Source organism: Watersipora subatra, chromosome 9 (assembly GCF_963576615.1).
Source record: "Watersipora subatra chromosome 9, tzWatSuba1.1, whole genome shotgun sequence".
NCBI classification, from domain to species: Eukaryota; Metazoa; Bryozoa; class Gymnolaemata; order Cheilostomatida; family Watersiporidae; genus Watersipora; species Watersipora subatra.
This window is the reverse complement of record NC_088716.1, coordinates 42,560,322-42,586,227: the sequence shown is the minus strand read 5'-3', so window position 1 is coordinate 42,586,227 and position 25,906 is coordinate 42,560,322. Positions and strand designations below refer to the sequence as shown.

The following is a 25,906-nucleotide window of genomic DNA, read 5'->3' as shown; positions in this document are numbered from 1 at the left end:
TTCTTTTATTACCTGTATTTTTACATACTATTTGGCTTTTTAAATTCTGCTTTTTATAATTTCCGGATGCATGTGTTGTTGTTAACAACATCAATAATGTGATTCCAAAAAATGGTATCACAGGTTGTTGTAACCATAAACCTTAATAAAAAAAAATAAAAAGGTAATTATCTCGTTATCGTTGTATGAGCAACCCATCATTTGCTATAGTGTTTAGAAGGAACCCGCGTGGTGGTATGATGAAACGCACTGAACTTTTTTACTTTCACTGGGAAGAGCTTAGCCAGGTATTATCGATTCAAATTTATATGCAGTGAGAGCTCCAGTGATGTGAAATTGTAGTCTCACAGCAAATGCTTTTGCACAAATTTAGCCAAATGAAAATTGGCTTTTACTGTTTCTATGGTTCGAAGTGAAAGAAACTCCGAATACATTTGAAGCATGGAAACCCAGCAAAACGGTTTCCAGGAAACCCAAGAAACCTAATTAAATACAGTGCACCTTTAGAATACGATTACCTTAATATTTCATTTTTTCACCTTACCAAATGGAACATGAGGATGTTTTCACCTCACCATACAAATATCATTTCACCATACAAATTCAACAAAATTTTCGCCCACATTCAAATTTAACATTCGGTGTGCTTATTACGTACGTCAAAATAACAAAGACACAGAAATGCTGTTTGCCAAAACTATTTTCACAACGCCTGAAAGAGACACAATGACCGTGTTTTCAGCTCAGCAATTCTTGTATGTAAAAAGATAATACTTTACCTTTTAAAACTAGCGGCAAATTTGGAGGTGCAATCTCTTTAAACAAGGTTAGACTACTTCACTCAACTTGCAGACTAATGCACATCATCATGAAAACAGCATAGTTTGGGCTGTCTTGCCAATTTAGATTAAAAACAGTTTTAAACAGGTTTGCTAAAAAATAATGTGAAAGCGAAGACAGAAATTGATACAGGATAACATTTTAGTGATAAAAAGCTGAAATTCAGTAAAATAGTTAAAATACATATTAAAACTTAGCTTTAGCTGTGTGTGTTTAGTAAGCTAAACTTATTTGAGGCGAGTTCAAAGTTTATGTTATACGTACATCTGTCTTGAAGGTAAGAACTCCCTACGGTACTTTCTGCACACGGTACATTATAATTTTACATTTTATTGCAGATTATAACCGCTAAATACACTAAATACAATAAAGTTACTGTCGATAACTATAGTCACTAAGGTTAACATACCCTTTTGTTACTAATTTTGAATATGTACAGTACTTATATAAAATTTTGACAATTTTTACCAGGCGATGTTTGCATTATAGAATTACTCGTTGAATGCCCGGCGTTGCCCGGGCAATAAAAGTCTGCGCGAAAACTTTATTTTATATTTCTTTCTATATTTTATTTACTTTATTTTTATTCAACATATAACAACAGTTACCATTCTAATTTTCAAAATTCATATCGTGAGAAAAGTGTTTTGTGCAGTTTGAATAAATTAAGAGAAAAAATAAAACAGCAACAAAGTTTTTCAAACTTTATCAAACTGTAACTTTCAAACTTCATATCATGAAGAAATTGTTTTGCGCAGGTCAAATCGATTAACAAACAAAAATAAAACAGCTACAAAAGTGTTTGAATGTAAATTTGAAGTAATTGGCAAGTAACAACTAAATTAAGTCTGTTCTGCTAAGATTACAATAAAAGATGATTTGGTAATGATACAATTAATATGAACTGAGAAAACAAAATCAAAATCCTAAATATGTTGAAGTAATAATAATAATTTGTGCATAGAAGTGTGTGTGTATTAAAAAGGTTACTGTTCCAATGCGACGATACTGGTACCTCTTGATACTTGTGCAAATTTAAAAATGACATATCAGGCTGATCTTGTCTGGTACTTTGTCTGACCAAACGGAGAGTTGATGTATAGAGACTATTTCTGCTCGAGATAATACATTTGTCCACGTGAAAAGTATTAGCCTTTACCGCGTTAGTAATCGAAGCTTACAAAACCTGTATCTTACTTTTACCTTAAAAAAGTGCACATTTATCATATGCATACGGTATACACTTTACAATAAAAGCAATCCAATGCGAAGGACTGTATAGCTCAGTGGTTAAATGAGTGGGTTGAAATTTGTGGTTACAATTTTTGTGAGATCAAATCTAACACGAAGTGAGCTTTTCATTCCAAGATTTTAATAACTATAACTGGAAAGGCAGACATGCAACCAGATAACAATAAACTTTGAGATTTATATAAATAGACTCTGGTTTCTATACCCCTATACATGATTTTTTCACCATATGATGCCAACCCTAAAACGGATTAAAATCGTATTCTGTAGATTAGCTGTATTTACTCAGCAAGTAGTTGATTCTCCAAGCTAAGCAAAAAGCTTAGCAAAGCAAAAAGCATCTGCACTCATACGACTCACAAAAAATCTTAAGAATAGGGCAAGCTAGGCTGAATTGAAAGTTTGTACAATAGTTCCTACTAATCTCCATACCTGGTTCATCTATACTCTTGCTGCCAAAGTAAATGTTATCAATCAGAGTTTTCCGGGAGTAATCAAGGCCGACTTGCACCCTGTAAACTTGGAAATAGTTTCCTGTTGGATATGCGGTTGTCAGGATGGTGTATACGTCCACACATTGGTAGTGCCATCTGCAATTGTGTTTCAAGTAAAGTGTAATGTTTGACACAAAATAACAAGTACAATAACCAAATAACAGTACTATAAGTAAAATCGGGGTTTCCATTTAATCGCTATGGTATAATTATTTACTTGTACTGTCTGAGACAGCATTGGAGAACTTGCAATATATTCAGCAAAGATTAAAACTGAACAAAAGTGCAGCAAACAGCAACAAAATATGGCAGTTCTATTTCTCAGATTGATTGAAATAAAAAGCGAAACATTTTTCAATTTCATGAATATAACACAATTTTTTTATGATATATTTGCGACATTTACACTTGGCAGCTATCTGAATTTAGTAAACATGTATTTTACAAGCACTCTCCGATTAACTCACGGATTCCTATGTTGTTTATGAAGGTAACACAAATAGTTTATGAGTGATCAGTACAACTAAAAAACTAGTTTAGGAGTGCCGCAGTACTGAACAATTAACTGTACTAGCTAAAAAGGACGTAACTCAATGTCACAGCATTAACATTAGTTACATGTGATATAATCTCAGATTCGAATACACTTCATCTGGACAAGCAGCAACAAGCCATACCTTCCATCAAAGGGTGCAAAGGCTTCATAAAATCTTTGCGTTTCTGTATGCTGCTCTCCATCTTTCACAAAGGCAAAGGTGAAAGTCATGGAGTTTGTGAGGAAACCGTGGTATCCAAAGCACACCTTAAAAAATATAAAAAGATGCAATTAAGTACTTCTATCATAATGAGTTGATTTTATACAATAGTATATAATTTTATGAAAAGTTTGACTTCCATTTTAGCATTCATTAGTTGGACAGGTTTTTAAAAAAAATCTCAGATACTCAGATATTTATGTAGAAGTTTGAACAATTCAATGCATTTTCTTTTTTCTGGTTTCAGTATGCAGTTATAGGAAAACCATTCCATTGTAAAAGAATTTTTCGCAAGTATATCCATAGACGGAAAGCTTTCTCAGTGTCAAAGTGCCAGCAGTGTTAGGATTTTTCATTAGCCAGTCATCAACAGTGCATCTAAATGTTAAACACCTTTCACCCTGTAAGGCTGGTTGAGAATATTCTACCAGAGGCAGGGCCTTCATCTCATGACCATCTTCGACTTCTTGGTCAAAACATTTCATGAGTTTTTTTAGAAGGGTAATGAGGTGGGTTCCCATTACCTGAATCAGATTTTTTGTCTGTGTTGTCAGTTGGGCCACATGCCTTTCCTAAGATCACTCACCACACTACTGAAAGTGCTGACCACACCTGCACCCTCTCCGTTTGAATCTCACCTCTAACTAGAGTGTGCAGAGCTTCTAAGAGCTAATACCAGCACGCATCATCATCACATGTGTTTACATTAAAGAACTTACGTAGTGGTTCTGTGATATGAATACAGCATCAGCGCTTTCTTTATTCATGATATAGGATGGGTTTTGAATTGACTTTCGTCCACAGAGAGGATACTGGTTGATGATAACAAGACCTCTATAAGGTGATGACCAGCCAACTGGCTGTGACTCAAAGTCTTCTTGGAAGGCAGCACCTCCGTGAGATACAATGCTGCCAGGACAACCAACACTAAATAGTTCCTCCATTGTTTCTGTCATCTACAATAATCGCATAATGATTCATGTTTTCTGGACAAGAGAATATATTGCCAAAATAAGAAAAGAGATCAAATTGTAGCAAATAATGCATAAAAAGTAAGGTTTGTGTCTGCTTACTGGTCAAAAATCAACATTTAGGGAATACTATTTATTATTTCACTGACAACAACTTGGGTGTGTTTTTGATTGTCAAAACTTGTAAATTAGGAAATGTTGAATGCTTGCATCTTTTCAGGTCACTGAAGATAAAAACCAGCTACATGTGCAAGATATTGACTGGGACCAGTTGTGCATTATCAGTAGTCTAAGATTTCTTAATTTATCTAATTAAAATTTAGGGATGCTAGTAACACTGATAACTTCAAACAATAAAGCAATCAAATTTTAATCGATATTACAATATTTTTTGTAATTTTGACGATTCCTTTTCAAAACAGTCAAGCAAGACTGACTTGCATTTCTGGTTCAGCAGAAAAAACGAATTAAGCTCAGATGGTGTTCATACTCATCATCACTCCTAATCTTCTCTGGAATAATGCTTGAGCCCATTGATGACAAGTCACTCACTTCAAACTACTGTCATGACAACTCCATCATTTAATATTGTATAAAAAAATGATATATTAGCAACTATATATCAAACAATATATAATAAACACAGTATCATAAAAACTATATAATAAAAAATTATATAATAAAAACTATGTAATAGATGTATGTGATGAAGCAGCTATTGCATTACAATTAATTGGAAAACGACCACAAAATACATTGAAATGTGTAATGAAACAAAAATTTATGTCGATCAAGCAAATGCATAATTCAACCTACCTTTGCGATACTTGCTGTTGTAGAGATTGCCTTACTGTATCTGCCATCCATTGAAAGTACAGCCTGTTTATAGCTCGGCACACCAACAGTCACCGTATTGACGGTGATAACAACAGCAAGTGGCTCTAGTGCTATATATGAGAGGTCAGACCAAGGTCCTCTTTCTGCAATATCATTCAAAGTACCTGAATGCATAAATTTGCAAAACGAAATATACAGTTATCAAAAAATCAAAAAGGTCACATACATTCAAATAACAAACATCACAAAAAGTTGATTTTCAAGATTTAAAACGTAGACAGATATATAGCATGTAACTATAACTTATATGACTTACAACATATATAAGTTGACACAACATAAAACTAATTTCCAATCACCGTTGGTGCAACTTTTAAGTTTATTCCACAAGCTTATGGAAGTACAGCGGAACTATGTACATTTATATAAAAAAGAGGTTGACAGCTTCAAACACCTGATATAATGTAGCTATTAATAGTTATTCAATAAAGCTGCCCAAAGTATAAAGCTATTAGTTAATTAAGAGCATTCTGCAGTTAGTAGGTCCACGACGTCATGATCTGTCCTATTATTTGGATTAGATATTGCATGGGTATCTTGGATGGCTCAGAGTTGGTTTACTGCTGCCTGCCTTAGGTCTTTCTGTCAGTGTTGTCTCCCTTGGCACATGAAGGCATTAAGACCGGATGTGCTTCCTGACATACCATAGCTGGGCTCAAACCAGTGACTTGCCACTTGACAGTTCAGAATGCTAACAACCCATAATATAGTACAAACCTAGATGAGTCAGAGTAATTTTTACGTAGAATTGCTAAAAGCATATCATCAGCTTAGCTGATGCAAATGATGAGATGTTGGTGGGGAAGGTGTTTCTGATTCTTTATTGTAAGTCTTAAGTTTGCAAATGTAAAAGTTTAATGATTAACAGTCAAGCGCACTTATGAGTGGGCAATTACGGAGTTGATAGGGTAACATAAGTTGAAGCAACAATTATTCAGTAAATGATCGAGCACACAATGCCCCTGTGACCATACCAAGGCCATCGTGGTTTCCACCACAATAATATAACATATTAGTGTGGTGGAAACCAGCCAGATAAGCCACTCGGATAAGCCAGTTGGATAATCCAGTTGGATGAGCCAGTCAGAAAATCCAGTCGGATAATCCAACTAGATAATACAGGCCAGTTTAATAAGCCAGCCGAATACACTAACCAGACAAGCCAGCCAGATAAGCTAACCAGATAAGCTAGCCAGATAAGCTAGCTGGCTAGACCAGCCAAACAGTCTAGCCGGACAGACCAGCCAGACAGACCAGCCACACCGACCAGCCGGACAGACCAGCGTGACAGACTAGCCGGACAGACCAGTCGGACATACCTGCTGGACAAGAAAGCCGGACAGACCAGCCAGACAAGCAGGGGAACAAGCCACACTGCTAGTGGACTAACCAGCCAAGTAGAAAACTCATGGGCGGAGGTTACCAGAGGAGGATGTTATGAAAGGCAAAGACTTTCCAAGATAGAATACAGTAGCAGCACCAGTGATCATATTCACTTATACGTGCTGTACAAATATATTTATCTTATAAATAAGTTGTTCAAAGCTACAACCACTCGTTATTATTAAACTTCACAAAAGTTACTGTATATAGTAGAGTGTGTAATTTCCAACAGAGCCGAGTCGCTAGATTAGCTGGAATTTAAGCTTACAGCTAATCTAGCGATATTACATAGTATCATAAATTAGCTTTAACCAAACTTTGGTTTGGAACAAATTAATCACCATAGAATTTCTTTCGAGCAAAAGATTATCGAAGAAGCAAGCTTTAGGCCAGCTGTGGTTTCTATATTGAGAGAAACTTTGTTAAAAAACATAACCCGTGTTAAAGTAGTTTGTTTGTTGTGTTGTTTTATCAGACAAAAATCATTTTAAATTAGCCTGCCTGCTCATCTTTCCAGTTTTAAGTAACATTCTGTGGAATTACTTCATGATCGAAACTTGTGCGAGTGTTAAAGGCTTCATCTATCAAGCCTTTATAAACAAGCTGTTTGATCAACCAATGTATACGTCATTCTGTTGTCAACTAAAAAGAATCATTAACTCTTAGGTCAAGTTTATTTAGCAAAATAGGTGTTACCACTGAAGCAGTTACAATTTTAGGGGTCTACTACATTTAATAATGTATGATGCCATAAAAACCTTTTGTATTCCTTCTGTTACGGGTAAAAACATTCCTTTTGGCTACTAGTTCAAAGAAAGAAAAAGTGTAAAAAACGACCAAAGCCACACATATGTAAGCAGTACTAAGCACCATATTCTGATAATATACTGTGATTATATAATATATAATATACTGCGAAATCTAACTTTACACACTGCTTCTATCTGTCAAACATGCATGTTACTGTAAACACTCTTAACAACAGCCAACTTAACATTCTAATTGAGCACTTCAGTTGGTATCGTCCTACCTGACATAAATGTCACTGTATATCTGTAACCTCCACTGGAGATACTTGATCTCTGTACAGTAACCACGTCTGGCGATACTGTTGTCATGCTATTTATAGCAGCAGCTACAGTGCTGTCCGTTGCTTCAGTTGTAATCTTCCCTAACAGCCATAGAAGAGCATAAATGGATTTGCACAAAGATGAAATTTGTTAAAATTAATTTTAATTGTTCTCCTGCAATGGTACAGAAATATAGCTGATCAGTGTTTTCCTGAAAATATCTGTCCATCACCAACATTTGGCAAAATTTTGATTAGTGACTTGTAAAAAAAAGGTTTACATGGAAGGACAGAACAGACGGAAAACAGTGATAAAAACTATGAATGATATGCTTGTTTGTTTACTTATGATGTTCGCTATCTAGATGAGGCTAAGCAAAGACTGTGGGCAGTTGGAACCTGGCGCTCAGAAAAGGTGAGTGTTGTTATATGTCTTAGTTTTGTTTTGCGCAGTCTAAATGTTTTAAAGAACATAAGTAGAAATCTCTATTCATATTGGAAAACAACTGAAAAACTGTCATCATACACAAAACACAGAACTTGACTTGCTAGAAATGAAAGTTGTCGTACTGGGTACGTGATAAAAGATAACTCCAAATCATGCAACGAATGTAAGCAAAACACTTGTCGCTTACAGGTTTTTGCAGGCAAATGAAACTGAGTAAGACGCACTGTTTGTCATACTGATCAGAAGCATACCAGCTCAAATATGAAACTAAGCAGTGGGCCAAATACGAAAGGCTTTTCGTATCTAGAAACATCTTTCATTAGTTAAAGCGAAAGTTCTGCCGAAAGACATTTTTTAATTTGAAATATATGTGGTAATTAGTACTCAATCATAAGTACAGCCACCACTGTATTGTATTTTTTTACATTAATTGGACTATTCCAAAAAATAATTTCATGAGTGTGTCAGTGATTTAGCTCAAATCAAGTGTGGAATTCAGTGAGATTTCAAAATACAGGAACTTTGGGTGCATTAACAAATTATATGAAGATTAAAGTTTTTTCAACATCCAGTTCCCAACACCTTGCGCATCTCATGCAAGGATATAAACTCTCTATATGATTTTATTAGTTTAATACTGGGTTGAAAAAAACATTACCATCATATAATGGATCTTAAAAACTTTTAGGAATTCTCACTTGAATAGGCTCCATCCATGCTCAATCTGTATTCTGTGACATAGCCATAGGTTGTAGGCACAACGTCAATAGTCTGCACCGCATGAACTGCATTTGAATTGAGATTCCAATTAGCAAATGAAATGAGTTGAGTTTCAGGCACAACTGAAGAGGTCATTGTCAACTTCTGCCTTTCATTGACAGCTGATCCTGTTTGGCTTGATGTTTTGCTATAAAATATATAGGAAAGTCGGTGAGTGGCATTGAATGTTTAAATAAGACATTTTCTGTTTCATATGGTACACAAGTACTAACTTTACAAAAAAATTAACAAAGGTGTACGATAGAATATCGGGAAAGGTAGAAAAGTATTTGTTATCTTATATTCAAACCCACTTCCTATTTGTAGCTCAAAACTTTAAACCAAAGAAGAATGAGTGCACAAATGCTACATTGCCTTGTGGTTATTTTGAAGTTTTATGCTGTGTGTTTGGTTTGCAGCCTCAGATATGCGATACTGACAACTAAGAACATGCAAAGAAAATTTATGTGTTTAATAAAAGCATATATATGCCTCATAATCAAAACAAGTAAAGTTTAGGTAGAAAGCCATTTGAAAGTCTATAGCAATAGCTCCATTTAGAGTCTGTGTTTGTACCAAGTGTTTTTGTCAAAGCACCATGTGGTGAACAGCTAAAATGTTCTCTGTCTCGCCCAAAATGAATTTTACTACTGTATCGTGATTTAAATACTATTGATTTATGTTTCGCCAATTAAATTAATTAAATTAAATTAATTAGCATGGTTTTGGTCACTTCCGGTTCCTACACACCTTAGATAGGCACGCTGGTACATGGTAAATATTCTTTTAGTACTATACATGTCCATAAACTATGAGTTATTCTTACAAGCTACTACTGGTGATATTTGAGTTGTACACTAATTACTTACATACCTATCTATAAACATGAAGTTATCTTCTACACGTCACTGTCAGTGATATTTGAGTTGCACAGTAATTACTCATATACCGGCTATACCTATCTATAAGCTACAAGTTATCCTCTACATGCCACTGTCAGAGATGTTTAAGTTGCACAATGATTACTCCTATACATATCCATAAACTTGGAGTTATCCTCCACATATCGCTTTCAGTCATTCGCAGCAACAAAACAACACAACCCTATCGTTAATCTCATATGTGTCTAATAAAATATTTATAGTATAAGCCAGAGTTGTATTGTGTAAGAGCTCCATGAAAGTAGCCTAAAGACATTAAAATATTTATCAAGATCTTTCCCTTATGCATCAACACACATGCCCTTATTTATCATCAGTAGACTTTAGCTGATTTAACTGAGCTGGCAGGTAGCCATAAGGAATGAGCAATGTATGATGAGATTCTTTTTTTCCTACCACCAGTGGAATTTTGATTATCACACCCTAACCTGTTGTGCACAAATTAGGCATTCTAAACCACTAGATAACAGCTGCCAGATTTAAATTATTATGCAGAGTTCTTTGTACCATGTGGATGAACTCAACTGGACCAGCGATTGAAAGAAGGGAATTTTGTTGAAGACAGTGTTGATGTTGATACAGATGTTGACACTGGAATTCCAACTCAAGATTCCACGACTGAGAAGGCAGGCATGTAAAAATCTGCTATTTTAGTCATGACTCATCTGTCACCAAGCTGCTGGTATAACCACCATTTGACTGCAGACTACTCACTCTGTTTGATACATCCGAAGTGCAACAGACACCAAATTGTCAGCATCCAAGAGGGAGGTATGCTCCAGCTCTACGTAATACTCCTCACCAGCAATCAAATGATGTCTGATGTTATCATGGCTCTGGCTCAGACTCGAGAATGTTTTATCCACTATCTTTGTCTATTGTAACATAAAGTTGCAATGTCAACAGATTTATTTAAGGAAACACGAAAACACATACTTTATTTAAGCATTAAGCGACTGTTCGCCTATTAGATTTTATTATTTGGTTTGATTGAGTGACTGTTGCACACAGTATATTCTCATGAGATAAAAGAGAAAAAATAAGGCATTAATATGGACCATTGATTTAGAGACATACATGTAGTTTACTGTAAGTGCTCCTAGTACACGTATAATGGGTTTTGTCAATCTGTCTCATTTCAAATGCAACGTAAACACAAAGTTTTGCATCAGTTTTAATTAATAAGGTGATAAAACATCTCTAAACGCAAATTACAAAACTGTTATTCATAAACTCAATAGCTTTTCACAATGAGATGAAAATTTGAACAGAGAAAATTGTTGGTCATTAGTCCTTTTGTTTACTAATAAACCTTTGATTATCGCAGTAAGAGCTTACACACAAATAGTGCATAGAGTACTTGCTTTATTCAGTGGGTGTTTAGTAGTGCTGAGATAGAGTCGAAACATAGAGTTGTCACCCTCCACCTCAAAGCTGTAGTTTCCAGTTTGAGGCGCAACGAGGAAACCAAAAGTCTGAGAGGAGGCTGACTTGTTGTAGCTGATGTAGAGAGAGTCTATGACAGATGTGTCATCGGGCTGGTTGACCAGAGCGGGAATGTTGTCTAGATCTGTTGTTTCAGCGTAAACTACAGAGTGTGTTAATCCTCTTCCTCCTAAGACAAATGAAAGTGTTTGACAGAACTGGAAGCAAAACCCAATGAGCTTTAAATGAAAAACTGCATTTTAATTAATTATAAGTTTGGCTTGTTTATTCCACAATTCAATTTAATTATATGATGAGAATATATGTAGTAGTTGTGGCAACCTGCGTATATAATTTGTGTTTCACCATGTATTACTACTTAAGTTATCGCACAAGAGTTTGTGTTATTTTTAAAATTATTCTGATGAAAAGAAAAACTAGGTATCTCATAGCATTTTTGTTATCTGGAGAGGAAAACTAATCAGGCAAAGGATAACAAATTAAGCTTAAGACTATGCAGATGGAATTTACGTTTGACCATTCAAGAGCCTTTCCGGAGCTATGCTACAGCCAGTCCAACTTTACAACAGATGCAGAAAATTTTTTACATATATCAACTAATTAAACTTTTTCATTTTATAATCGTAATTGAATTTTCAATCAACCAAAAATGGAGTTATTTCCTCATCAAACTTAATTAAGCAATTGCCTGTCCGCCTGCAGAATAATTTGGCAAAGAAAGCAATTTTCTGGGAATTGGTCACTAACCTGTTGATAACGGATTAGGCTTCATAGACCAGTAAGCCTTAGTTACTTTCTAGATAAGGGGTGTACAGAGGCCTAAGTGTGCATAGGCTCACAGAGAAAAAGAAAGACATTACCTCTGTATGGTGGGGCGACTCCAGGATTGGTAGCTGTTTTACAGACTATTTCGGTTTTACTCTGCTGCTGGACCTCACAATTGGAATCTAAAAAACATGAATCACATAGCTTTTGACTCCTGCTCTTCAGAATTATTATACGAGTATTTGCTTGCACAATGATGCACATTTTAGGCTCATATGTGAATCACTTCAAAGATAAGAAAGTGTTGTCAAATGTGTACTATAATAGGAGCCGTGTATGGCTTTCTGTTTATCTCTCTTAAGTTACGGCTAGAGAGGATGAGATGAAAGATTGCTATAAACAGTATTTAAACTAGCTGCATTTAGCTTGGTAGAGCGATGCTCTAACCCCTGCACCATTTGACTGCGTGCCATTTCAGAATAATTATTCAGATACTTATTATTTGTGCTTTATTGGCGCATCTGATGGTTTCTCAATGCACACTAGACTGCCAGGGTACTAGTATTATATCATATACAAATAGCTACTGTTCAGTATGTTTCTACATAAATAATTTTATATCTTTTAAAACAAAGTCAAAAAATGATTAGCCTTAAAATGGTTTTACCGAATCGCATTAGACAAGAAAACAAATGCAATGCAATAAATAACTGAAATATTCAGTTTGTACTAAGACAGAAATATTTCTAATTTCCCAAGACTTTCGATTGGACGAACAATGCCTCATTTCAAGGAATGACAACTTGGACTGATAGATGGCATTCGCAACAGACGATGTGAGCAGCGAATGCGCCTGAGTAAGTGTTATGCTGTAATATTTGTTTATTTTTATTACTTTTATTAACTTTTAGGGAAGGCAAAGTTTTATTCAGAGTTTCCCCGTCTGCAAGCAAATCAATTTCGAAAAATATTATCGACATGTTTTATGTTCCTTATTTTGGTCACAATTCAAAAACAGTCTCGTTGATCTTTATGAACTCACCATGAAAGCTGATCAGTCGGCTTTCCCAAAATTGGTACTAATAACCCCTTGAATACATAATTATCTATGAATTCTTTCATTTTTGTTGTCGTGGTTGCCATGGTTTCAGTGGCGGGTGTTCCTGAGAACATCGATCCTGAGAATAATCTGAACTACACTGTGGTTCAAAATCAAAAAGTTTAGATTTTACCCATTGTTTTAGAATCGTGCATAAGATGGTTCACAACCAGATATGATGACTTCAAAGTGTTCAGGTGAACTATTACAATGCTCTTCAAGAACAGCGCACTAGCCAGTATGACGTATCAAACTCCATTTTCTAACTCTACATTTTTTTCGGATTTGTCTCAAAATTTTGAAAACAACGCAGTCAAAATATGTAGTAAATTTATCAGTCTAATATTGCTCAATTGAAGTTGTACATTGTTTAATTTATTCTGATGTCTTGATCTATATGAAAGACTGTTTTAAAAACATGCTGATCCCAGTGACATAAACACTAGTCTGTCAGTGATAAAATGCAAAATATAGATTACATAAATGTTGCTACAGAGCGACAAAGGATTAAAATTAACTGCTTTACCTTATTTTATATCATATTTTACCCTCTCGTGTACACTGTATATGAGTTTTGCACCACATTATAGCCTAGGAGTATGCTAGCCGTCTCACTCTAATATAACAGGCATTGACGGTCAGTGCCGAGCTCCAACAAATTATACAATTAATTTAACTTGTTACTGATTATGAACTATGCTCTACCCTAATTCATATACATAAGGACAGAGCACGGAAGCTTTCAAATGAAGGTTTTACAGTACATATAAAGTCTCATCTTAATCAGGTTTAGCATCGTTTAATATCACTTTCAAAGTTTGCATGGTGTATTTTATTTGCATACAATAGATTTAGCATTCTTCTGCTAGTCTGTATGAAAACAAAGTATTAATTTCTGTTGCAATAACTATCAATTGCTCTTATTCAATATTGATTGAAGGAGCTAAGGTTTCAATAGAAAACCACCGATCAACAACTTATAGGAGTATCGACTTACCTTTATCTTAGTTTACCTATATTTAATTCAAAGGTTTCACACCAGCAGCTTTAACACTTATGAGTTTAAAGTTACAAGATGTGACAAATATAAATCTCAGCGATGCAGGTTTTTTTGCTTGGCAGCACACAATTTTCCAATAAGACAGCGCAACATGAGTGCGATTGGACACGTTACATTGCAGATAGTACAGCTTAATATTTTGATGAATCATGCTAAAAGTATAATACATGAAGCATTTTTGTACAGGGTTGAAAGTTTGACATAAAACTTGCAGCGTCACACCTTCAGCACAAAATTTTTTTGCCAAGGTGTCCTTAGATTTTCATCTTACCTGCAACTTTGACTTCAACTGGTTTGCTTGTGTTGTCAAAGTTATCTCCTTCAATTGTTAGCAGAGTTCCACCCTCAATCGAACCTGAAGCGGGGCTCACGCTATCTATTCCTAAACAAATAAAAGTACTAAGCAAATAAATCGACAGAATAAAGCATCAAAAATGCAAACAATTCTTTATTTCCAAAGCAGATCTTTTCATGATTTGGAAGTTCATGAAGTCTATAAATGTCAATCTTAGTAAACAGTTGATACTTTTAAGGCTAATTCAAGTGCACAGTCCGTTACCACTCATAAAACTCTATAGAAATGGTATAGCTTTATAGAAATGGTATAGCTCTAAGGCTACACATACTGATACACATAACGTGACCCCAGCCTACAATAGGGCATCACATAGAACTGTCAAATAAGAGAATGAGAGAATTATTTCTGTCAACAGGCACACAAGAAGTCTGCGCAGATGAGTAATGAAGGAAGCATGATTACCATAAGAGCTATAAGCTATGCTGCCTTTGGGCCATTCAGTCAGCTGCACATGATGCCTATACATGAGGGCATAGCCTAGTATGAAATATTAATCTAGCCTTGGAGGTTCACTTGTTATTCATTGTGTTTGATAAACAAAAGAAACAATAAACATGTAAGTTATTTTACACGTGCGAGTAAAATATTTGCATGTATAGCAAAGGTGGCGCCTGTAGAGTGATTGAAAACAATATTAACTTCTCAGTTGTCAGCTGACTGTTACATAAGAACTACGCGTGCATTGTTCGTCAGCAACATATGAAATGGAAACCCATGAGCTCATGAAATATGATAGCCTGTAGTAAATAAGTTTGGTTGTTCAACAAAATAAAAACAAATGTAAAATTTGTCTCAAATTTCAAAGCACTGGTTAGTTACTTTTAGACTTCAATTTGTAACAAATGAAATGAACCCAAAAACATGCAATAAAAAACTGTTCTCAAATAAATTAGAAAAAAATAATATACAAGGTCAACAAGGAATGTTGGTTTGCAGCGGTAAACTGCAAAGAAGATTAAATCTATGAAAATAAGAAAAAGAAAATTAGATTTCAGATACAGCAGTGACATTTAAAATAAGTCATAAAGCGATGACACAATAAAAATCCTAAAATGCCAGGTAGTAGATTTCCAAAGGCAGCATTCCGCCAACTCGCTCGCAAGCAAACAACATGTGTTGGTAAGCAATAACACATTAATCACTGCATAACGTTGAAGAAGGCAGAGTGGAACCTTTGAAAATCATTAAAAACTACTATCTTACTATACTGGGTTTATTATGCCACCCGAATCAGAAGTAGAGTAACAATTATGATTTCCATAGGCTTGAGTGGTTTTACAAATGTTAAATAAAAACATATTTTCATTGCCTAAATATTGCAGAACTTGCATAAAACTTGCAGCTGTTCTGACTTTAAGCTATTTATATGGCATCTAGTGATCCTTGTAGTTGAGTCTGTATCGGCTCTTTACTCAATAAAGCACATGTATATTAACATACTACATACTGGTGTTTAGATGCATTGAAAGCTAACAATTTAATATAGACTCACTTGCATAGGTCTGCAGCATGGCAATGGAGTTGTCAGCAAATAATTTCAGCACTTGGAGTTCTGGTAAACTTCTGCCATAAGGTATGTCCACTAGAAATGATGCGTTCAGATTGCTCACATAGCTGCCTTCCATCTTACAATTCATCCAGCCATAGAGAGATGTATCAGAGGTGAAACCAACGCCATAAGGTAGAGAGAGGTCAAAGTCTTCAAATAATTCACACTTTTGTCCACCAACGTAGACCCTAAAAGGAATTGCAAATGTTGGCATACATGGTAAATGCAATTATAAAGTAGGGCAAGATAGGAATATGTCACAAGCGCGAAATATTTAGCAGTAAGCATTATGACTATTAAGCAAAAGTGATGTTTTTTAAAATAACTTCAAATCATAGAAACCAGGTAGCTTTGCATCGACTACCAATATTTAAACCTATTTAATGTTGTGGTTAATTAAACACCAATGTTGTCAAATGCTGCTTCATAACCTATGCTAATGGTGATTGCATTACATCTATAATTATGTGAGTAGCCAATCAAATTAGTGTCAACCAATCAAATTGCGCCTAGTCCCTCTCTAACCATTTTCCACTTGTTTCAGAATAAGCTGACTATTTTACCATAGTGTGCCTGACTAACTGTGTGCTTCCTATCAACCAATCACATCATTTTTATACCTCAGCATTTGCTCTGATCGTCCATTGCTGCTCGCCGCTACATTGCTGCTGAATAAGTCTGTGATGATTTTGCCAGACATTGTTACAATCGCGCCTGGCTGAGTGGTTCTCTGGTCTACAGTGCCGGTAGTTACAGTAGCAGGTCTTGGGACAATAGAACTGAGGTATGGAGTGTAGCTTTCGGATGGCTGCAAAGTTTCCATGATATATAAACACAACTTAACATTATTCTAACTTGATCTACCAACAATACTCTCTGTACTCTGGTTATAATAAGCCGGCTTTAAATTTCTCAATAGGTGAATACAGCCAAGAAAAGATTAGTTGTCTGCCCAAATGACATGAATAAGTCTCACTACGTAGCTATTTTCTGAGGTAAACTTGTAATATCAGCAAAATACACCAGCTTGTTCAAATCATTCAATGAAAAGGCTAAAAATGGGAATGACGCTTACAAAGAATCTTACAATGTAAGCAAACTTATTCGCTGCATGAGCTTCCGCAGGTTGAAAGGAAAGGCAGCTACGAATGCTATTAAGGTTGATCACCATAAGTATTATTATTACTAGCGCGCTTGCCAGTCCTGCGCATGGTGAGAGTTCGCCATGAGTAATCAGTATATGGAGAATTATTACATAATGTAGTAAGGTTCTCCAGTGGTGTAGTGGTAGTGTGCTTGCATCTAAATGTGATGCTCTGGGTTTGATTCCTGCACCAAAAGATCTCTTTTCCTAATGGTCTTAGCAGGCCTTCAGACAGAGGGATGGGCAGATATAACTCTTATTATAGCAAAAATTATTATTGAAGCATTGCACATGTTTTACTGGATATAACACCGCTATCCATTCAGAGCCACTCAACCAAGATTGATAACACATTTTTTTACTACTACTAAAACTATTATTATTAATATTGTTATTAATATTATTATAGCTTCTGCGAAAAGCTAGATATGACGGTATTGACCTTAACAGGACACCTCACCAAGGGACTTGAAGTTGCATACCTTGAATCATGGTATTTACAATTAATCTGAAACAGGTTTTAGTGATAGTAATTGGATAGAAAAGTGTCGATTGCTCGAATATAAAAACATTGCATAGCATATGAACATGTATTATCATGTATGCATTATATTATAACTTTTTGTAAGCCGTTTGCTATAAAGGCCATTAAGATAGCAATATTAATGCTGAAGTTTATCTCTTTGTAAGAAACAAGAAGATGGCAATATTGCAGTAAGCATCTTCTAAAATACTAAAATAATGTATTGTTTGAGAATTATCAAATACATAATTAAATGTATACTAATTAGTTTATGTAAATCAAAGCACCGTTTCAGAGTTACGGTACCAAAGCTATACCATACTTTTGTATGCATAAACTCAAGCGCAACGGCATTTTGTACAAATTTCAAGCAACGATTTGTAGATGAAACCATAATAAATCTTGCTTTAAGTTCTTATTATTTGCAACCTGATTGTAGCAATTTTTGAGTCAAAAAGGGTTGGGTAACTCTCCATCAAACCATGCAAATCTAAGTATGTAGCTGAAAGTAATTTCAGTTCGTCAATTTACAATTTTAGGTTTTGAGTCTTGTCTTACCATATTAGCATACATGGCAGATGATGGGATCAAGGTAAACAACGGGACTGCAAACTATAATTAAACCTGTCAATCTCCTAATTTTTTTAAATGTTGTATTTCAAACACGTTTTCATAGGTCAATTTGATTGAATCATTTGCCATGTATTTCTATCTGTTTTAACAAGGCTCAAGAGAGTTATTCGCAATAATAAATTGGTTTAAAAAATTTATTTAACCTATTTTAGCAATACTGCATTTAATACAACATATTAGCATGCTGGCATGATTTGAATGAATTATTTCTTTAAAATATCTCCAATAAAAACACTGCAAGCTGGTCTCAAATATCAAACTCTTAAAAAAAACATTTTGTTTGCATTTGAAAATGACACTTTAAATGAACAATGTATTAGCCTTGACCTTTAATCAAAATGCAATTTTATCAGAAAATACACCTGCATAAGCAAAACTTGAGCACCAAACTATAAAATAATAGTATACTTAACAGAATTAATCTGCTATGTTAAATTTCTATTAATAAACTTGCCCAACTTCGTTTAACCTTCACACAAAATATGCTCTATCTTCTATAGGATGGGGAAAATATTTTGTTCCAAAACTCAGCCTGAGTTCCTAAGAACCAGCTTGAGTTCTTAAGAACCAGCCACTTAAACACTGACCCACTTGGGCTAGCTGATTAATTAAATCTCTTAAACACTCTTCTCATTAGAAACTCAAGAATGCCCCTATTTATGCATTGTTGACAGTTGCCCTCAATGAAGGCGGTCATAAATTGTTGCTGTGAAAGAAGTGCAGCAATTTACGGTCAAAATCTACAGGAGTTTTGCGGGCATTTAATTAAAAGTAAAAGAAACCCCTTGGCAGACTCACTGTTAGTATGCTAAAATAACATCTCGAGTATCAGAAATAGCAAGCTATAATAGCTATAATATAAGCCAAACATAAAATTAAGTTCTGTCAGAACATTGCTTAAAAAGCTGCCCAATATCTAGACCTGATATACGTGACGAACAGAGCTGACCTAGTGGTTAAAACTTCTGTAACTTGGTCATAAGCTACTTGTACCCTCAACAAGAAAGAGAGAAATTATTCTGTTCATTAAATCTCTTATGCAACGAGGCTCTGAAATCATGATCAAAGTCAGGGAACTCCACGGTAACTAGAGGCAACTTCTAATATCAGTAGGCGTGTAGAGAACATGGTTAACATGTCATTCACATGCCAGAATATGTTCTGGCATGTGGAGGACGCGTTGAGATATTAAAAGCTGCTTCTCCTTTCACACAACTGAACAACTTCTTACAATTTCTGACGCATTGTATATGGCAATCCTTTACTAGTGTTACATGCTACGAATTTTTGAGCTTCGAAGTTGTGGTTTTGATTGTAGGTTTAAGGAGAACGTATTTACATGATACGCAGAAGCGGTCGCAGAACTCGCAATTATTCATAGGCCTAGCTGACGAGTTTACATGCTACAAAGAAATTGTCGCACAATTCGACTTTTTCTACATTAGACTGTTGCGCTTTTATCTACAACGGGGTGCATAATTTATATTGCGGTTGACACTCCTAAAATGCGCCAAAATCAAATTTCAATGTCAATTTCAAAGCGTGTAAAAAAATTTTCTTCCAAATGTGGAGTTACTATTTTCTATTTTGGAGAAAAGATTTTTAAAACACGTGCATTAAAAACATAGCTGCGTAGGGATGCTGTAAGGACATCACTAATGAAGACGATGAAAATCCAACTTCTGATAGCAAAGATTTGTGCAGTAATACAAATATTGATGTTTACATCATACAAAGTACTTCGTTGTTGATACGTTGTTCTCAAAAATATTCCCCTCGAATCGGAGGTTTGAATCACTTCGAAGAATTAGATTCTACGTTTTAAACCGTTTACATGCTAAGAAGATGAAAAATACGACAAAACTTTGTAGCATGTAACACAAGTGCTTGAAAGGAGTTGACTTGTATAACCACTCCCACTAACAGTGTTATACCTATGCAAAGGTAGAAGGCAATGAATGACCTGTAGGTATAATCACGTGGTGAGTGCAGACCAAAGCCTAGTTTCATAAGCTGTAGAATACGCATTTGTTGACAGTGTTCAAAGGCACATTATTAGTCGCATTAAGTTGCTCAAACGGTGTTTATGCAATGTTCACGCATTACCTTAAAACATTAAGAGAACAAAAAGTGGAGTAGTTTTTGTTATGATAGCAAATGAAAATGCTTTTCATGTCTCTGAAAACTTAATGAAAAGCAAAGAATGTTAACTCGTGCATGCAATGGACAATACATGATGTCATAAAAACACAGTGGTATCACCGTAGATGGAAGCAAAACAGCAAAACAATATCACTAACTATGACTATTTAGAATTGGCTAGTATTATCAGGGGTAATGAATAGCCTAGATTGTAATTATAATTCAAGGTTTTATTTTACGTAACTGCCTCTGACCATTATAGCCAGATGTAGGTCTGCATAGACGTCTAGCGTAAGCGACTTACAACAGAACAGTAAAAAACTGCTCTTGATGTTAGTTTAAAGAAACGAGCTTCGACCAAACTGTAGCAAAATTTACTAGCAATGCTTTGTAAGCTGTTTATAGAAATTCTAGTGCACATTTGGTGACACAACAGTACTTCAAAGTCTGGTCTCGCAAGACTTTCATACAATGACAACGCCTCTACATTTTACAAGCAATTCATAAGAATTATCAGAAGTGAAGTAACCTTCCACTTTGCTTCTGGGTATCTCTCAGTATGTTGTGAATTGCATCTGAACATTGGGTAATTAACTAAAATCTTATTATGGGTGAAATGATTTTAAATGGTAGATTTATATACACTTAAGTGACACCGATTCTAAAATGTTTTGCAGTATATACAATATATTTAGCACACCAGTCTTCTGACATGTTTATTAACAGAAAGGTAAGACTTACCGTGAACACACACTTGTATGCATGTGATGCGCAGTGCAAGTTATCAGGAACCATAACTCCATCTACTTTCACTTGTACGGTATAGTCATCTATGATCATTGCTCTAGAAATTCACGTGTGAAACAGCATGATCAACAATTTAATTGTTTACACTGTTGTGTTTAAATGATTTTATTATATTATGTCATGACAATTGTCGATTAAACCAATTCAAAAATTTTGAGCCAAAAAATATTTTTACATGCCAAAGATTATTGCTTGATTTGGTTCAAGGTTTGACCGAGGCCAGATATAATTTCTGACACATTAAATAGCAAACAGCTAGCTTTGAAGATTTGTTGAATTAATTGATAATAACACTTGGGACCAATAAAACTGTGTAACTCGCTTTTATGATTGTTCAATACTTTCTATGAATTTTTTATAAATAAAAAATGAATTACCTATAAGATTAGAAAAGGGAAGGTTTCAATAAATTGGACACTTAACAATTAACATCTGCTGCTATATTTCAAATAGATCGTAGGACTCGAAATTAATAATTGCAAAACAAATTTTATGACTATTGTTTTTGACTAATAATAATGCTGGCAAGTTTGGAATTTCTTTTAACTCTGTTGATATACACATTCCATAGCCAAATAATGAATGATAACCATCACTAGAAACTGAATAGTCATTTGACCTGTCATCTACTGCTGATAATTTTGACCAAAGGTACTCAAAGCTAGATGCTTTGTAAATAACTCTTACTTTGTGAAGCAGACAATCTGTTTTTCATTGCAGCCATCTTTGTGTATATCACACTCATACGACCTTGTAGCGGATACCATAAGTACACTGTTGCCGAGGTGCTCTGACCCGGCTCCATAGTTAAATTGGTTCTTAGCAAATCCTAAAATTTTACATTAGTATAATAATTATGTATTTATTTTAATTATATTAAAATAATTATATTTTAATTATATTTTAATTATTTATAATTATGTATTTGTTTTAGTTATGATTATTTATTTCACAGCAGTAAACATAAAACAGCCATAAAAGTGCAGGAACTTGAACTCTCAGCGGTGCATGAACTCACTGACCAATCACATGCTTTCACAAAAAGCCAAAGATATCTAGCAGGTCAATCAAATTACTGGAGTGATGATACAGGTTTTGCACTGCGTGTAAAGGAATGATCTCATCATGCAAACAAGCGAGTTGTATAATCGTTACTAATTTGCGAATCTCTTTGTTTTAGTGTGCCATTTATAATTTAAATCAAGGGCGTTATACCACTGTCCCAAGGTAGTTAGCAGATTCCTGACCAAGTTGCTGATTAGAAAGTTCAACCAAGTATGAGCCATTAATAAATTTACAATAAGCTGCGTGAATGATATAGCACTATTCTTGCTTTCAGTGTTAGGCAATGCAGATCAATATGCCTTAGCTTGTTTTCCAATTCAGTAACTTGGGGTCATTATTTTTATTATTTTTAGGAACTGGAAATTCAGTCAGTCTTTTATTTGTGATTACAAACTAAAAACGTACTCGACTGTCAACAAACGGTTTTATAAACTATTTATATATATAGACAGAGCAGAAGTTCACTCGACCAACCATTTTGCAAAATGAAAGCAGTGGTCACTTCCTGTAACAAAAAGTGACAGCCAACTGGTGGCTTACTCCAAAAACGTTTTTTTCCACATCGAGGGAAATCATTAATTGCCAAGTCATAGTGCATTGAGCTTTGTGCGATAAAATCAAGTTATTTTCAACATGTTAAAAAAACTCTCAAATAGTAAGTAATTTTGCACATTTTTTACATCAAAAGTTGGTTTTAGCTACAATTAAAATTTGTTTAAAAGATAGTAAGTTGTGAATTAAACAGTCCAATTTCAAGGGATAAAATGGTTGATCTTGTATGTGAGGTTGCGTGTATAGCCTTGGGTCATGTAATTCACTAACCATCGCCATAGATGGTCAGTTGCATTCCTCCATTCTTGCTTCCTTTGCTAGGGTAAATATGGCTTACCCACACATCATCAGCTTGCACTAGAAATATTGCAGCACTAATGAAACATCAACACGAACAGAGGCACAGAGGCTTTTAAAAAAGGATAAGAATGTAATTGATAAACAGGCTGATTGAAGGTTATGGTATTTTCATCATCGTACTAGTTACAGGCATTATGAGATAAATTTTTTAATGAGTAAAACTATTAAGAAGTTTTGACAGCTTGGTTGACAACTCATTATCCTTCACTATTATTTTTATTGTATTAAGAGCCATGTCTGTTGCCACAGTTAGAGGTTGAGATAAAGGATTGTTATGAACAGGATTTGATCTTTTCAATATCAGCTTAGTAGATAGACACTCTAACACCTTCACCAATCAAATGTCTGCCAGATTGTCACAATAATCATGCAGATACTTTTTCTAAGCGCTTTATCGGCACACATGATGATCTCTCACGACACACTAGACTGCCAGAATACTAAATTGAACGATGAACTAACAAGTTTGGGGCTACTAACCAACTTATGTAACTTATCATATTAAAGTAATAGAATTTTAGGTATTATAACAAGGCATATTGAATTGCTATACAAAATTGAGGGAGAAAGGCTACAAAACATAGCATGCAGCTTAGCCTTAAGCATAAAAATGTGTGGGTCAACAGGTTGTACTAAAAGCATATCATAGCCTTTGCTCAGTGTCAATTGTCATTCCCAATATGATGATATTGCAACTGACACTAACAAAAGCAAACTCAACCATAATCAACACAGACTTATTTATATTCACATGTACATGTATAAAGTGAGCCACCTATTCAGCTGTTTACTACCATAACATTGTGGCATTTTAGAACAGCTTTGGAGACTAATTGTAATGATGCTACTCTTGAGGTGTCCAAAGTATTGTTAGCTGTGGATAAATACCTGTGTTATTTTTTTTTTTAATACAAAAAAGGAAAACTGCTGTCATTTCAGTTTTGAAACCAGTTTGTAACTATCGTTGAGCTCTGTGATAGCTGCTTTGATATCACTCGCAGCAAAGGGATCAGCTGAAAACAAGAGTTGACAAGATAAAAAGGTCCAAAATGTTCTCAGTAGTTTAACTCAATTTTTAAAAAAACATCTTAGCAAAAGTTCTCGAGAACTACTCGAAATACTAAAATTTCAATGGCTGTTGACATAATTGATAGTACAAAATATTAGGAATCCTGGAGAGCATGCATTAAATATGTATACAGTGGATATATTAGGTATGCTGTCAGACACAATCACCATGAAAATGTTTGTTGTGAGACCTTTCCCTTATCATTCAAGGCAACTAACTTGTATATTAACTAACATCCTCAACTGGATTTGTTCAGAGCAAAAGAAGACCTTATATGTTTTTGAAATAGTTAATTGTTTTGAAGAGAACTTAAAAACCGAAAATTGCCTAAACTTAAAAATTAAGGTTGCCCAGCTTATTTGGAGGCCAATAATAATTGTTGGTATATTGCACAATCTTCATTGAAGTCACTGCAACATGCTGACACGGATATTATAAAGACTGGGTAGCATCTATAGTTGATAGTTGATTGCAAATGAAAGATAGAGATAAACATTTTACTATGAAATAGTCCAATCAAACTAGGCAGATTTCTTAGCCACTGCTTGTTGTTGCAAGTTTCGGCTTTAGGAAATTGTAATTGGTTATAAAGGTCAGTAGATGAAAAATTACTGAACTAAATAGAAGACTTGGTTGGCAGGCAACCCAATGTTACTTTTTATTAAGTTTTATCATGAGCTGCTACACAAACTTTTCAAAGTAATCTATTTTTTGTTATGAAAGCAAATCCTACAATCAATATAATTATGGGTAGGTCGCTAGAGCACCTGGTTTGTAGGAAAGCATAGATAGCAGTAAGCATAATGAGTTCAACAAAGAAGGATTAACACAGAACAAAGTTTAGGTATACCTATAAGACTTACAAGACATATTGAAAAGAAAAACAATAAGTTCTTACCATGTGATGTGATGAGCAGCAAACACAAAGCAGCGCTGATCGCTGCCAACTTGAAGACCTTCATGATTTTAAGAGGGACCCAAACACTGAGCTGAGGACAAAAGCTCTATTACATAGCAAGCCGTGAGCAGTCCATTTTTAATTAGTTATTCTTGCTGATGGTTGCTCTTGGCGAGCAAATGGACATCAAGCTAATGTGAGCTTTATATATCGAAGCTATGCGTATCACGGACTCAGATTATTTAACAAGCGACTACAATGAACTATTGAAAAGTGAAAATGAGCCTTAACAAGCGAATCAACGATCTTTTAACACATGGTTATTGAGAGCCTTAGGCGTAGTCAATTTATGACCTTTGACAAACATAAGGCATCATTGGAACAGCTCATTCTTTATACTATTTCATAAAAGCTTAACTGTTTGCCCATAGAACTGTAAGGGTTACGAACCATTATGTTTACATCCATGCTCCAACATCATCTACTGACTTTCGCATCGCTTTTAGAAATACAAGTTGTGGTTTGTTTTCACAATCACTACTAAAATATAGCCAAATGTACATGTTTTGGCAACAAAAAGTGAGTAGAGAATTTTGGCCATGTTCAAAACCACTGCAAAAAGGCACAC

At 34.9% G+C, this 25,906-nt stretch overlaps 1 protein-coding gene across 1 annotated transcript in view; it reads right to left on the bottom strand.

Moving 5' to 3' along the window:
• The window catches only part of LOC137405089 (fibrocystin-L-like), a 114,224-nt gene extending 88,882 nt beyond the window's left edge, over positions 1 to 25,342 (bottom strand). Inside the window, exons 1-17 of the mRNA XM_068091315.1 lie at positions 25,279 to 25,342; positions 23,222 to 23,308; positions 22,022 to 22,163; positions 21,269 to 21,371; positions 16,840 to 16,893; positions 16,706 to 16,803; positions 16,029 to 16,273; positions 14,450 to 14,560; positions 12,115 to 12,201; positions 11,236 to 11,423; positions 10,523 to 10,683; positions 8,807 to 9,015; positions 7,622 to 7,762; positions 5,128 to 5,291; positions 4,060 to 4,296; positions 3,263 to 3,387; positions 2,524 to 2,681 (exon numbers count right to left, since the gene is read on the bottom strand). Coding sequence (XP_067947416.1) covers positions 2,524 to 2,681; positions 3,263 to 3,387; positions 4,060 to 4,296; positions 5,128 to 5,291; positions 7,622 to 7,762; positions 8,807 to 9,015; positions 10,523 to 10,683; positions 11,236 to 11,423; positions 12,115 to 12,201; positions 14,450 to 14,560; positions 16,029 to 16,273; positions 16,706 to 16,803; positions 16,840 to 16,893; positions 21,269 to 21,371; positions 22,022 to 22,163; positions 23,222 to 23,308; positions 25,279 to 25,342 — 2,374 coding nt within the window. The remainder of the gene's footprint in view (positions 1 to 2,523; positions 2,682 to 3,262; positions 3,388 to 4,059; positions 4,297 to 5,127; positions 5,292 to 7,621; positions 7,763 to 8,806; positions 9,016 to 10,522; positions 10,684 to 11,235; positions 11,424 to 12,114; positions 12,202 to 14,449; positions 14,561 to 16,028; positions 16,274 to 16,705; positions 16,804 to 16,839; positions 16,894 to 21,268; positions 21,372 to 22,021; positions 22,164 to 23,221; positions 23,309 to 25,278) is intronic.
• Positions 25,343 to 25,906: the final 564 nt, after the last annotated feature.